Consider the following 15,795-nt stretch of genomic DNA (forward strand, 5'->3'; position numbering starts at 1 on the left):
TAAAATATTCTAGCGGTCCCCCCCAGAGTGAGTTTTTAAGGTGACCGTTATTTTAGAACGTTAGCGTAACTGGCAAAATACATGGGGGAAAAAAACTCATAAAACCATGTTCAGTATTTGGCCCAGTGTTTTAATTTTGTTAGGTTTCGGCCTCCGCCAAGAATTTTCATTTCGGTGCATCCCTAAACATAAGCATTATGTTTCATGTTGCCTGCTTACATTCAATCCATATATTCAATTCAAATAGTAAGACACTATAGGGCTGTTACAAATCAAATGAAATTAATATCAACAAAATGTGTCTTTCCAGTGCAGAGGTGGCCCAGAATCTGCATCTGAAGTAGCATTAACATTAGGCCAGATGTGCCATTTTTCAGGGACACGTCCTGTCCAGGATTTCTATGTTGGCTAAAAAAACCTGGGGCTGGTTGCACCAGCTGGACGTACACCCGGTCATCAGACGAGGCTGGATGTAAAATGCACTTTAAGTTGTGCGTAGAATGTATACCCGTTGCATAGCCGTAGTGCTACGTCTGGGACTAAATCTTACGCCATTTTTGAATAAATAATAGTATACCTGACTTCAGGAAGATACATAGTATGGAGCATATGAAATACACTCCACACTACGGGCTTTCTGGCTACAGAATCGCACAGTAGTGTTTTGTCACTTCCCTTAAATACTCAGACCAGACAACAAAGAAATCTTCAAATCAGTTGTAAAAACAAAAGACCTTTTGGTTCTTTAGGTTTCTGTGATCACATCAGGGTCACACCTGGCTGGAGATAAATATTCTCACAGACCCCTAAAGGGGGACACACCCCCATCTCAGCAGAACACAATTCTACAAAAGTTTTCAATCTTTCTTATAATACAAGTGACTACTGTGAAATTGAGACCAATTTACCAATCGCACAAAGACCTTTAAAATGATCCCAAACATGAAAAGTTTACAATCATGAATACTGAAGATATAATAAATGTTTCATGTGAGAATAGTAGCTTGAGTTCTTGGCATTTCTCTGTCAACTTTTAGTGACCTGGACCATGTACCCAGGGGGAAAGGATGGGTGAAGGGATCAAAGAGTAAATGGTCTTTCTTCTAGATCTTCCTATCTGATCAAATCATTGCGAGAGTTCTTGAGTGTTTGGCTTCACAAAGAGTTCAAAGCCCATTGTTTTGGTGCATCTGCATTTGCATTGCAAGAGTTCCTGAAAGTCTGGCTTCACAAAGAATTCATTTCATAAGGAAATAATTTCACTCCTTACAACAGGCTACACGATAGACAGGCTTTCAGGCATGAAAGAGTAATGAGAGGCCGCGCCAATCCTCTAGATTTATATGGAGACAGGTTTCGTTTCATCAGCGTTGAACTGTTAGAATAAATCAACGAGTTATCACCACAGCTACGGCACACAACAGACAGGAACGGAGCGCTGTCCCCAACACTGGTGCTAATATCTCTTCGATTTTATGTCAGTGGATCTTTCCAAAATACATTCGCTGATATGGTAAATGTAAGCAGAAGTACAGCCTGCCGGGCGATACGACGAGTGTCTCTGGCCCTTCAAAGTCAGGCTCAAATACATGTTCGTCTACCCACTCAGGAGGAGGCCACACGCACTAAGGACAAATTTCGAAGACATTCCGGCATACCCGGTATTTTTGGCTGTATTGTACAACTATGTGCACTCACGGACGAGATTGATCATTGAGCGCTGCATAGGAGTGCTCAAGCACAGGTGTGTGGCTCATGTTTACTTTAACGGAGTGTCTATTTAGCTGCCAGCCCTTTTTTATTTTAGCTAACGTAGACTAACCATGTTCCATACAGGTGACGTTTTAGCGCCGATTGCAGAATAAATAATTACAGGTCGTACATACACTATACTGTATATCTGGGTCATCCTTATGTTTCTATCTTTCACCCCCGATCTAAACAGAGACCCATCTGCTGTTTGTTTCATAAGATTTGAGTAAGTTTGCTAGGAGCGCCTTTTTTGGAATCGGGTTTGTATTAAATTATAGTTAGAAATAATGAATGACCGTAATAAAAGAACATTTTATCATTATTTATTACATCTGTAAGACATCTGGTAAGGATCTGGGAATCATCTGCTGTGTACTCTAATAAACGTCTCAGAAGCAGTTTTACATGCATTCTAATAAATGTCTATTTGACATCTGACACGAAACATCTTAGAGACATACTGCAGATGAACAAGCACTCTTAAAAATATATCTTGCATATGTAAATGCAGACATTAAATAAACATCTCTGAGATGTATGTGTGATTAGGGTGAGTGCTTTACTGTCAGGTGCTGGTCTCACCTTCTGCAGAAATTAATGGCACTAGTGCTGGTGTTGTCAAACGTTAGTCTGGAGTCTATACAGTGGTTCTCGAATCAGAAAAGTCATAATAGTGTAAGAAGAATGTGGTCCGTGGTATATTTTCACTGCAAAAAAAAAAAATGCTGCACATATCACTGTAAATTGAGAAAAGCCAAAAAAATCAGTCATTTTAGGCTGTAAAAAAAACAAAAAAAGAGCAGCGAAATCTAGTAGGGACTGTATTTGGGGGAGGTGGGGTATGATATTGATTAACTATATCAGATTATATAAATAATAGATTGGATATACATTAGTGTTGGGCGATATGGGTCATTTTTCAAATCGTCATATCGTCAGCCCGTGAGATCGACGATACACAATATTATTGTGCATGGGTGGAGTAAGAGAGAGATTATTTGTTCTTGTCATAGCATAACTATTTGGTGTTTTAAACCACACAGGTGTGCGAGAAAGAGCCCGTGGAATCTCCAATAATCGAAATACTTTCAAACATACTGATAAACTAATGTTAAATATAAAAATACTGTATTTAAAACAGCTAGTTCATATACAGACGGACGCAGCTGTCATATTGCGCGTCCTGTGACAAATCTGCACACGGAAGTTATCAGTGTTCTGCAAAATCATTCAACGGTGAAAATCAATAGTAGATTTAATTTAAAGTCCAGCCGTTTAACACTAATATTGGGCATAAACGAACACGTTAAATATAAAGTATTCAAAACAGGTAAGTTGATATATTTGGAGTAAAGTTAAATTGAACTGATGCATCAGCGCTCCGGAGCGCGCGCCTCACGACGAGACGAATGCACCGCCACAGAAACAAGAATGAGATGCGTTTTCTAACATAACTGTGCCATAAACTCATTTAGTGAGGGCTCATTTAAAATATTGCACATATATAGGCCGTTCAGATTACTTGTTAAAGTGCAATGAAATACCTTCTATCTGCAGACGATGTACATCTGTTTGTGGATGGAGACTTTGTAACGGCCAAAACTATGCATTTTGCATACATCACATTATAGTGCAGTGTGCCCTTTAAGAGACTTATCACTTCACTTATAATGCACACTATGTGGTGATGACGTAGAAGGACTACGCGAGAACCACTGCCGCCTTGTTATTATTTTGTCTTTATTTCCCAGCAAGCAATAGCCGTCATTTCAACGTCTGGGTTAAATATAGACCAGATATAGTCCGGCTATGTGTAACCCACTTTTAGCCCAAATAACATTTAATCTGGATAAATGTATTTTTTTTGCAAAATAACTTGTGAGATGTATGATATTCCATCATGTACGCAGAGTCTACAGTGAATACAAGTTGTTTGGTTTACTTTATTTTACATGTTATATGTGTAGGCTGTGCGTAGCCACGATTTAGCTCGTATTCAGACCCGGCTATTGTAGACCACTTTTTGTCAAAACTGATTAATTGTATTTTTTTGCCAGGCAGTGCATCAAATGGTTAATATTCAATCATGTTCGCATTGGTATGATATCAAGGTTCAATACGTCATTTCACGGCATGGTAGATCACGATTTAGCTCCGAATTGGACGGGCTATAATGCGGTCTGCTTTAGCCCACCTGGCGAAATTATTGCAATCTGGGCTCAGATTTAGACCAGCGACCTAGAATATTAGTCTTTGAAATGTTTTCGCTTACACAGCTTAATATATATTTTCTGTCAAACATTCATACACAATCTACGATAAAAATATCTAATCAAATGCAATTGCATTTCCCAACCGCTAGATGGCACAATTGAAACACTACTGAGACATGTCTACTGGAACTAATGCCATTGCGTGACTAGATCACTTAAGCCAAATCTCGCGATAAACATTTCCGCCATTTTATTTTACACGAGGCAGCTGTCGGAGAGCAACGGGTGAGCAACAGTCTGAGTGAAAACCTTCACATTTCTACTTCGATCTTGTAAGTATGCGTGTCATTTTTGATATGTTTATTGTTTAAATTAGTTAGCTGTTATAATGTGTAGAAACCGTGACATTTTAACATTAACATTGCAGAGTACTACTTTTCTCCAAAAAGTTAACGTTACCTTCCACGTGTTATTGCAAATTCAATGAATGTGGTAAGCATGAAACTATGAAACTTATCATTACTATTTTTTTTATTATTATAAAGATACCAGTATTTATTTGTATTTAAATTAGAGTTGATTTAAAGCAAATTCTGTAAGTACTTTACATAAAATTTAACAGCAGCATAGTGCAACATGAAAAGAAATTTAAAAAAAAAATCCTCTCCATTTAATAAAAGGTAGTGGCAAACATAAAGTCTTTAAACTTGTTCGTAAATAATTAAAATATGCAGCATACATTCAGTTTTCAGTGAATTTGTTTCAGATATAAATCTGAATGCTGCTTCTCCATGTTTTGTTTTGACTTTGGAGATATAAAAGTAGCTGGCTACTGTCCCAGATGTCCTGAGAGGTCTGCTCTGGATGGTTCATAGTGCATCAGAAGATTAGGAATTTACTTTGGCCTTAAAATGTTAATTTAATAACCAACTGTAGTTTTTGGATATGAATTTTTTTGACAGACAGATAGCCAGTGTAAAAACCTCAGAACTGGAGTGATGTAATCCACTTTATTTGATTTAAAGACACTGTTTATTGGAAATTATCCTGCAATCAGTCAACAAAGTACAGCAATTGAATATACAGAACACTTGTCAGTGACTACCATTAAATGTCTTGTTACCAACATTCATCAAAATATATATTTTTTGTGTGTGTTCAACAGAAGAAAGCCATACAGGTTTGGAACCAAGTGAAAGTGAGTAAATGATTACATGTTGTTGTTTTTTATTTTTATTTTTTTTTAAGTGAACTACGCCTATAAGTATTTTATGTTTATTAGAGTTATATGAGTAAGTGATAAAGAATGATTTATAATGATAGTTCACTTTGAAATTAAATTTTGATATGTTTAAGCTTACCTTATGGGCATCCAAGATGTAGGTGTCTTTGTTTCCGCAGTAGTTTCAATTTTTATATTTTTAGGTCAAACTGTTCTTGTCTGTCAGTCATATAATGCAGGTCTATATGGTCACCACCTGAAAGAGCATGCACAGAGAAGTCCAAATTAAACAATTCCCCACCATACACACTGATAGCCTAAGACACGAAACGAGCGGTTTGTGTCAGAAAACGAACAGTATTTATATCGTTTTACCTCTTATAACACAGCAACGTCGAAGTGATCTGAGGGCGCGCGTGCTTCGGTGTGTGCACATTCTGCGCTGGCTTAGTCTAAGTGCGGCGCTTGCGCAAATTAAGCCAGAACGCGGACGCATCACACACCTGGAAGCACGCGAGCCCTCATATCACTTGGACGTGGCTGTGTACAAGAGGTAAAAACGATATAAATACTGTTCATTTTCTCACACAGACTGCTCGTTTCGTGTCTTAGTCCATCAATGTGTACTTACGATGGGGAATTGTTTAATTTGGACTTCTCTGTGCATGGCCTTTTTAGGTGATGACCATAGACCTGCATTATATGACTGACAGACAAGAATAGTTTGACCTAAAAAATTGAAACTACTGCGGAAACAAAGACACCTACATCTTGGACGTCCTTAAGGTAAGCTAAAACATACCAAAATTTAATTTCAAAGTGAACTATTCCTTTAAACTTGAGGGAAGAACTAAAGTAGAAATGAAAATAAAATCTGTTTTCACCTTCATTAGAATGATAATTAAAAAAAATACTGTATTTCAGTTTCAAAACACATTATGGTAGTAGTCAGACATGTCTTGGGATAACAGTGTTACATAATCAATTATAATTTTAATTTTATTTCCATATTCAGAAGTTATGGATCCCAAATATCTAAGAGAATGGCGTCGCTTGAGAGATCGAGTTAATGCTCTCGCTGAAAATTAATAGGTCATTTTCATTGCCATTTAAGTGAAATTACAGAACTTGCATATATGAGCTTGATAAAAATGAACATTCGAGAAGAAAATTTCAGATATGTATGTATATGTGTGTGTCTATATAGCCTATATATATATATATATATATATGCCTTGTACAGAATTGTTCAATACGCGTATCGTTACACGCCGTATTGCATCACCATTACACGAGCAAAAATGTTCAATTATTGATATTAATTATAATATTGATATAAATTATTGTCTATATTGATATAAATTATATAGTCTCAATCTATATTCTGTTAACTCTATCTATTAAATCATCCTAGCAAAAGTGATTGACTAATTAGTTAAAAAGGATTGTCAATGTTTTTTTTGAGCAATAATTCTTTCCTTTTTCTCATTTGGCAGACGCAGTGATGACCAGCTTTCCATCAGCTACGGAATGTGAAATAAAAAATGCTATTTCTAATCATTTCAAACAAGCACCAGGGAGGGCAGGGGGTCTATGGATCTAAAGTAAACAGTTAATTCTTAAAAATTAATTGTTTTACATATTTTTCCAATGTTTTATTTGTTCATTTTTATGTTTGAATGTTGTCCAAGTTGTTGTTGTCTATATAATTGTTCAAAATAAATCCCTTTATATTCAATTAGTTTGGATGGATTTTCATTTATGAGAACCTGATATATTTGAGTGAAAGAATCCTTATGCCTCATTTTGTTGTCTATTACATGTATATGTAGTGTAATGGATGACTAGTCTATTCTTGGGCTATGGTTAGACGTCTATTAGATTTTCACTGACAGCCCAAAATCAGCCTTGTTTTAGCCTAGACCCATATTGCCTGTCTATTAGACGTATGTAGTCATTTAGCGGTCTAATTGATGACTAGTCTATTCTTGGGCTATGGTTAGATGTCTATTGGACGTATAAACATAGTCGTTCAATAGCTGTCTGATTGTCTATTCTTGGGGTATGTTTAGACGTCTATTAGACGTATATATGTAGTCATTTAATAGCTGTCTATTCTTGGGGTATGTTTAGACGTCTATTAGATTTTCACTGACAGCCCAAAATTAGCCTCGATTTAGCCTAGACGTCTCGGCTGTGTTTAGACGGCTACTAGACGTCTATTAGACGCAAAATTGCTTGCTGGGAAGAGTTAATCTCTCATGTTTGAGAAGAGCGCGTTGCCGTGTACCAACCATTAAATGTGTGGGACACCAACTCCTCGTTTTATATCTCTTTCATTTCATGGATTTAACGAGTTATCCGAGTCAAAGCGTTACAACTTCAGCGACTACAGGCTCTAATCCTCTTTTGCACGCACGCACGTGTGTGTGTGTGAAATGCGGTGATGAAGTGAAATAACTGGGCAGTTTGACAGCAGAATTATAATAGGCCGCCTAATAACAATAATACGAGTTATTATTATTATCATTTAATACATTAATTGGAGAATGAGCCTAATATCATCTTGACTATGACAGAGACATCTGCTATCGTCGATATCTCTGACTATCATCGATACACGATTCTATCGTCTATCGGCACAACCCTAATATATATATATATATATATAGAAAAATCTGATTATAGGCAGTCATACATATTTATTTTTTTTGCCTCCATATCTTGAATTTGGGGGGAATTCTAAATTAATTTAAATAAATAAAAACACATTTAAAGCTTGAACTTTAAATGCACTTGCATGCAAACTTTAGAAAAATAACATTAATGGCACTCAAGTATTTTTAAATGCAGTTGTCTTGACAGAAAGAAACGAGATGCATCTCTAATTTCAACATTATATGTTCTTCAGACATTCATCTTTAAAAGAAAAGTAATCTGGAAAGTTTTTAAGACCTATACACAAATCCGCCGTGAGCTCTATGGGCACCGCTGTCTTGCCTGCCGCCATTACTGCGTGCCTGCGAAGTGTGACGGTGTGACACTTGCCGGTGCCCTCTAATGACATTTCAATGAAAGGGGATCCTGCTCATTAAAGAAAATGTCTGGTGAAAGGGAACATTGGGTAGATGATGTCAGGCAGTGGCCAAAACTTACTGATAAAGGTAATTCTCATTGACAACATAATGTAATAATGTAAAAATATGTAATGTAATTAAGAAGTGTATTAATTGATGACAACAATAAAACCGAACACTGTCATTACTAGCTGTGTTGTTAATATGTTCACAAGCATCACGAGTTTCAAATAACTATTAGGCCATCCTTAAAAATATTCTTGTATGCCATAACGCGACCGACCCTGCAATTTAGGACTGACCCAATTAATTGTTTTTTCCCCTTTTAGTCCGACCGACTTGCCGATTGTAATTGCATTAAGACCCATGGATTTTTTTTACTCTTCAAACAACTAATACATATGCAATAAAATGTGAGACACACGCAATTTACGCTTTTCACACGCTCTCATGCTTTTCACTCAGCCAACCACACAACACGCTCTTCTCGGCATCACTGGACAGCATACGTACTAAAAAAAACTAAAAAATAACTTTTCGAACAGCTAAAATCTGCTACAGCTGCCTACGGGACCAACACGCTACTTCTGCTACTTCCTTAGCAGCAAGGCACGCAGTAATGGCGGCGCTGCTTTACTTCCGTGTTTCGGTACTTCCGGATTTGTCTATAGCTAAGGCCATTCAAATTAGTGATGGGAAGTTCGGATCATTTTACCGACTCTGACTTTTGAGTCTCGTTCAGCAAAATGAACAAATCTTTTTTCGAGTCATTTCGTTCATTTCGTTCATTTTAGCAAAATGTTATTAAAATATTAAGTGCTACCTCCCCAACACATCTAGTACTTACGCAAACGTTGATCACACTACAAACAATACAAAACTAAAATGCTATGAGATAAAGAAAAAAATACTCATTCTTTACCTGGGTCTTCAGTCTGTGATTAGCTCATCTCACCTCTTATCTGACAAGAAGTCTTCGGGTTTAAGTCATTCCTTAATCACGTGACAGCCCCATACGCAAAACTAACGCGGTCTCAAGCCGGAAAGAGAATTGATTAGTTCATCTCACGAGTCTTTCGGGTCGAGTTTGACTCGTTCCTTAATCACGTGACAGCCCCATACGCTATTTCTGACATTTCTGTCACTGTGTTTTTGTTACTGTTTGTTGAGGATCTGTGGTTTGTTATTATTTTATAAATAAATAAAACCCTGTTATAAATAAAATTGATTAATTTGTCTTCTTGACTGTCTATAAACACTAGGCTATATAATAATATAATAATCCAAGCTTACAATAAAAAGTATTTATAGACTAGTTTGTTCATTTTTACTCCAATTTTGAGTTTGCTGGTATAATAATTGCTTCTCCTAGGCAGACTTGACATATTGGTGTAATATATGTATAAGAAGATTTCTCAAAAAAGGACATAATGACATACATTAAAAGCAAATAACATTTTGAATTTGAATTATTAATGTTAGTTTAAGACATTAAGGTTATGATAACTTCAGCTTTAACAGTTTTAACAGTTTTAACCCAGCTCAGAGTGAGGAGTTTCAGATCCTGGTTCACTGCCAGTGCAGGGGCCATGTTTTGGGAAGACTTTGACGAGAGGGTAGCAAGTTTGAGGCCTTCTGCTACCTCTTCTAAGACCTCAGATGCTATGATGGCCAACCTTGCAGAGCCACTCTTACCCCGCACATCAGACCCTCTGGCCTGGTGGAGGAGATGTTCACCAGTATACACAAGCCTTTCTGAAGTCACAAAGACAAGACTTTGCATTGTGGCCACATCCGTGCCATCTGAATTTTTTTTTTCTAAAACTGGGCAGATTATCTCAGATAGAAGAACTCACAGACTCAGCCCATCCAAGGTCAGGGAGCTTGTTTTTTTTTTTTAATAATGTAAACATGCCTTGAAGCAAGTCCTAAAAATATAGCCACAGTGTGTTATTTATTTTAAAGCTTATTTATTTTTATTTATTTAGAAAAAGACTAGCTTGTTGTGCAATATTTTTGTTGTTGTGATTTTAAAAGGTAATTTGTTACTGTTATAAGGCTCCGTAGCTTTAGTATCTCTTAATTTTCATTTATTTTTTATTCAAATGGCTTAAAATTATTTTGGGAATAGCTTGTTGTGCAATATTTAGTTTTTCTTTTTTTATATTGTACTTTTAAAGTTCATTTGTTAAGGTTATTAGACCCTGTGGCTTTATTATCTTTTAATTTTAATTTCATTTTTAATTATTTACATTTTTATTATTTTAATTTATTTTGGAATAGTTGTCCTCTTTGTTACAAAGCTTTTCTGTAATAAACAATAAACAACTATTCAAAAGTATGTACAGTGTTTTTAATGTTTATAAAGTGTCATATGTTACAAAAGTATGGTTTACACAGACAATCTGATTTAATAACTGCACAACTAAACAAAAACAAACAAACAGACAGAAAAAAAAGATCAACATTTTAAGCATAACCAACTCTTTATTTCCACATTCAGTGTTATGGAAAAGTACCACCATGACAGAAATTAAAAACAACAATTTGAAACCAGAAATGCATCACGTTACTGTAAGAGTAAATAATACTAATAATAAATAAGTACTACGCACCCATTTTGTAAGGAAAGTTGTAAATTAACTAATTACTCTAGCCAATGTTGTCACATCACAGTACAAAAGAACGAAAAACCCGAAGAACCGAAAGATGAACTATTCAATTATCTGCATTCTTTTACTGTCAGTGTCTATGGTTTTAGCGTATGGGTCTGTCACGTGATTAAGGAACGACTCGACCCGAAGACTCATGAGATGAACTAATCAATTCTCTTTCCGGCTCATATTGCATTGGGTTTAACGTATTGGGCTGTCACGTGATTGAGGAACGAGTCAAAAACCCGATATACTCGAACTATGAACTAATCAATTCTGGGGAGTGGCGCCAAGATGGCGTAGTGATAAGGCGTTTTTCTTGAGTGGAGGTACGGCAACGTGTTTTCTTGCAAAAATTATGTATGTAGTGCATATTTTCCCCCAATTATAAATTGAATAATTTATGGATTCGTTACAATAACATAGAAAGACGATTTGAACATACAAAACAGAACTTTATCGCTGTCGTCGAACAATTCTGAAAAATTAGCTTGCAAAAGGTCTGCTAGCAAAATGTCGGTCAAAAAGCAGATGTCTGCGCTGGAAGGGATGGAAGTGGACCACACTAAAGAAAAGCGAAAAATTGAGGAAACTCATTCATACGCCTGTAAAGTTGGAGGAAGATGTGAATCTTCTCCTAGTACACCAAGTAAGACCCCTGCACCGAAAAAAACAAAAAATGTCGACCCAGCCGCGGCTTCAGAGCCAAGCTTAATGGAAGTCCAGAACAACATTATTCAGATTCTTTCAGAAAAAATCAATAACCGAGCTGACCACCTGGAAATAATGATAAAGAACAACTCCAAAGAAATTGAGAGCATCTGCGAAAGTTTAAACTCGATTCATTCTGATGTTATGGGTCTGAAAAATGAAAATGAAAGTCTGAAAAAAGAAAATATGGAAATGAAGAAAAAAGCTGCAGAACTGGAACAGCGGATGAACGACCAGGAACGATACAGCCGTAGGTGGTGCCTGCGACTTCATGGGGTGGCTGAAAACTCCTCGGAAAAGGTGAAGGAGAGAGTGAAGGAGATCTGCAGAGCTGTGGTCCCAGAGGAGCAGAGGAACGAAGTGACGGCGGCGGTGGACATCGTACACCGACTCGGCCGACTCAGAGCCGCGGAGGATCAGCGGGGGAATCCACGGCCGATCATCATCAGATTTATTTCAAGAACGGCGAGGGATCTCATTTGGAAACACGCCAGGCAGAGTCCCTTTCTGCAAACTCGAGGCTTACACTTCAAGGAGGATCTCACAGCCGCAGACAAGGAAGCAAGGAGTCGATTGTGGCCCGCGGTGGACCAAGCCAGAAAAGAAGGCAAAGCCGCTTATTTCAGCGGGGCAAGAGCGTTCATCGATGGCAGAGAAATACGTCCAACTTAGATGTAGTCTATAACAGGTAGTTCGTTTTGAAAATGTTTACATTTTGTTTATAAAGTTTTTCAGCTTTATCTTTTGTCGTGATAAAGAAAATCTTTACGGGGACTTTAGAGTTTGATAAATAATTCCAGAGTGTAATATGTCTATTTAACCCAAATGTGAAAATAGGATGGTTTATGCAAAAGTTCAATTTAGTTATGCAAGAAACCTATAGAAAACACTTAAGTTAAACAAGTACTTTTGTCTTTTTTTTCTGGATGTCTCTTTATGTTTGTTCTGTCAATGCCAGAGGTTTAAGAGATTTACTTGTACTTGTAGATTTACTTTGTACTGCAGAGCTAAAAATGCAGACTTTTATTTTACTCAAGAAACTCATGCATGTGCAGCAGATGAATCTTTTTGGAAGAACCAATGGGGGAGTGAAATATGGTTTTCGAATGGAGATAATCGATCAGCAGGCGTGGCTATTTTAAAAGGAAACTTTAAGGGGCAAATTCTACATAGTGAAAAAGACGTTTCAGGAAGATTAATTATTTTAGTATGTGAATTGGAACAGAAACAATTTATAATGGTTAATATTTATGCCACCAATGACAAAATTAGAAATCAGACTCTCTTTAAAAATGTGGAGGCAAGAATTTGTCAACTTAATTTAAAATTTTCAGAAGCTAAGGTCTTATGGGGAGGTGATTTTAATACAGTTTTTGATGATAACTTGGATAGATGGCCTCCAAAACCTGCAAACATAAATTGTGAACTTAGAAATACATGTTTGCGTCTAGGACTTATGGATATTTGGTGTGAAAGGAACAAATCACAGAGAATGTATACTTGGAGCAATAGAAGTCTGTCTTTGCAGTCACGCATAGATTTTTGGCTCATTTCCAATGACCTTGAAGATAAGGTCAAAGATGTGATGATAGAACCAGCCATATTAACTGACCATAAACTTATACTTATTAAAATTTACTTGAGCAATTGTTTTTCTCAGAATAATACTTCCAGTTACTGGAAACTTAACAACTCATTACTTAACAACTTAGATTTTAAACTAGAAATTAGTAGGATCATTGAAAAATTTTGGAAACAAGCCTGTAATTCTGGTAACTATGGACAAAATTGGGAACTAACAAAATTTGAAATTCGCAAGATGGCTATTAAAAAAGGGAAGTATTTAGCAAAGCAAAAAAGAGAAAATGAATCACAAGTCATTAAAGCAATATTAAATTTACAAATAAAATCTAACGGTAATCTTAATGAACATGAGAAAGAAAATCTGATTTTATTACAAAGTAAACTAGACGATATATACATAGAAAAAACTAAAGGTGCCTTTGTGAGATCCAGATGTAAATGGATTGAAAAAGGAGAGAAAAATACAAAGTACTTTTTTGGATTAGAAAGGAGAAATGCTGAATATAATACAATAAGTAATTTGTCAGTCAATGGAAGTATTACCTATAATCATAAATTAATCTCAAAACATGTTTCTAGCTTTTATAAGGATTTATACTCATCTGCTTCCACAGGTTCTGGCATAGATTCTTTTTTAAATAACATCTCAACAAATGCTAAGAAAATAAATGAAGAATTTAGAGAGATTTGTGATGGAAGAATTTCCTTACCTGAACTGGTGGAATGTGTTAAACTTTTAAAAGACAATAAAACTCCCGGGAATGATGGCTTGACGGGAGAATTTTATAAACTATTTAATGATAAACTCTCTCCTTTCCTGCTGTCTGTGTTTGAAGAAGCCATTGAAAAAGGTGAACTTCCTCCGACTATGAAACAGGGCGTGATTACTTTAATTCCTAAACCAAATAAGAATAAATTACACATTGAAAACTGGAGACCCATTAGTTTACTTAACAATGATGCAAAGTTATTTGCTTTAATTTTTGCAAAAAGACTTAAACATAGCCTGAATCAAATTATAGATGAAGAACAATCTGGCTTTATGCCCAAAAGACACATAAGCAATAACATACGTTTAATTTTAGACATGATAGATTACAGTGACCTCCTTCCGAATGATAGCTTCATACTATTCATTGACTTTTTTAAAGCTTTTGACACCATCGAGCATAACTTTATATTAAAATCTATTTCCTTTTTTGGTTTTGGTAAATATTTTCATAAGGCAATTCAAACCTTATATAATGGATGTTCTAGTTCTGTTAAACTGAAAACAGGCACATCAGAAAGATTTAGTATATCACGTGGTATTAGACAAGGCTGCCCGGTGTCTCCATTTTTGTTTCTCTTAGTTGCTCAAACAATGGCTACACACATAAAAATGTCTCCCTTTTCAGGAATTAATGCTGTTGGTAAAAAGTTTAAAATATGCCAACTTGCAGATGACACAGCCATCTTTTTAAGTGACCGAAACCAAATTGGGACTGCAGTAAATAGTATAAAAAAATTTAGTGATGTATCAGGATTGGTAATGAACATTAATAAATCAGTTTTGTTCCCCCTGAAAAATTGCAATCTGGCCAGTTTTGATGGAATACCAATTAATGAAAAAGTGACATTTCTTGGAATTGTAATTTGTAAAAATAAAGAGGAACGTCATAAATTAAATTTTGATCCAATTGTTAAAAAAATACAATCTAAACTAAATTCATGGTTAATGAGAGACTTGTCTCTATTTGGCAGGGTCTTATTATCAAAGGCAGAAGGTATATCACGCTCTGTATATGTTGCCTTATCGCTGGATATCCCAAAAAATACAATTAAAGAATTGGATAAAATACTGTATGATTATATCTGGAGGAAAAAACCCCATTATCTAAAAAAAGATGTTATCACAGGATGTAGAGACCAAGGTGGTTTGGAAGTGCTGGATTTTCATACTATAAATAATACTTTTAAAATTAAATGGATTATAGAATTTTTGAAAAGCCCTGACAGCATCTGGAACGCTTTTCCATCATTTCTGTTTAATACTCTTGGTGGCATAAATTTTCTACTGAAATGTAATTTTTCTATTGATAAAATTCCCTTGAAATTAGCTGACTTCCACAAACAAGCCCTTCTATCTTGGATAATGATCTATAAACACAACTTTAGTCCACATAGATACTTTATTTGGAATAATAAAGAAATTCTTTATAAAAAGAAGTCTCTGTTTTTTCAGCCATGGTTTGATAGAGGAATTCTGTTGGTAGGACAGTTATTGAACAAAGATGGTTTACTCATGTCATATTCAGAATTTCTTCAAAACTTTAACTTCCCAGTGACACCAAAAGAATACGCAGTTGTATTTGATGCAGTCCCTACAGGTTCACTTCAAATACTAAAACACATATCATTTACAGATATTAGTGCTGAAGTTAATAGAATTTTTATTGGAGATACAGACATTACAAAGAAAGCATACACCAATAAGTATATTAGAAATCAAATTTCATGTTCAGTTCCACCTGCTGCAAAGTTTTTTTGGTTTTCAACCATGGGTGATTTAAATTGGGAAAAGGCAAATACTATTATTTATA

At 35.7% G+C, this 15,795-nt stretch overlaps 2 protein-coding genes and 1 long non-coding RNA gene across 5 annotated transcripts in view; 2 read left to right on the top strand and 1 right to left on the bottom strand.

Annotated features, from left to right (window-relative positions):
- LOC113040299 (uncharacterized) overlaps positions 1-15,795 on the bottom strand; it is a 43,314-nt gene that overhangs the window by 2,994 nt on the left and 24,525 nt on the right. The gene's annotated exons all lie outside the window — the stretch shown is intronic.
- Positions 2,341-7,732, top strand: LOC113040302 (uncharacterized). Its single transcript, XR_003275178.1, has 3 exons — positions 2,341-4,297; positions 5,131-5,163; positions 6,684-7,732. It is a non-coding gene; the product is annotated as an uncharacterized LOC113040302 (long non-coding RNA).
- On the top strand, positions 11,120-13,904 carry LOC113040300 (uncharacterized). The gene is made up of 2 exons (XM_026198644.1): positions 11,120-12,177; positions 12,274-13,904. Exons 1-2 carry the CDS (start codon positions 11,432-11,434, stop codon positions 12,299-12,301), a joined length of 774 nt encoding a protein of 257 aa, XP_026054429.1. The 5' UTR covers positions 11,120-11,431; the 3' UTR covers positions 12,302-13,904.

This window comes from Carassius auratus, chromosome 22 (assembly GCF_003368295.1).
Source record: "Carassius auratus strain Wakin chromosome 22, ASM336829v1, whole genome shotgun sequence".
Lineage (NCBI taxonomy): Eukaryota > Metazoa > Chordata > Actinopteri > Cypriniformes > Cyprinidae > Carassius > Carassius auratus.

What these genes read in the sequence shown, in the direction of transcription:
- LOC113040300 (XM_026198644.1), top strand. Translation starts at nt 11,432, where the DNA reads ATGTCGGTCAAAAAGCAGATGTCTGCGCTGGAAGGGATGGAAGTGGAC. An exon ending in TTCAAGGAGGATCTCACAGC is followed by an intron (nt 12,178 to 12,273) that starts CGCAGACAAGGA and finishes AAGAGCGTTCAT; the next exon opens with CGATGGCAGAGAAATACGTC.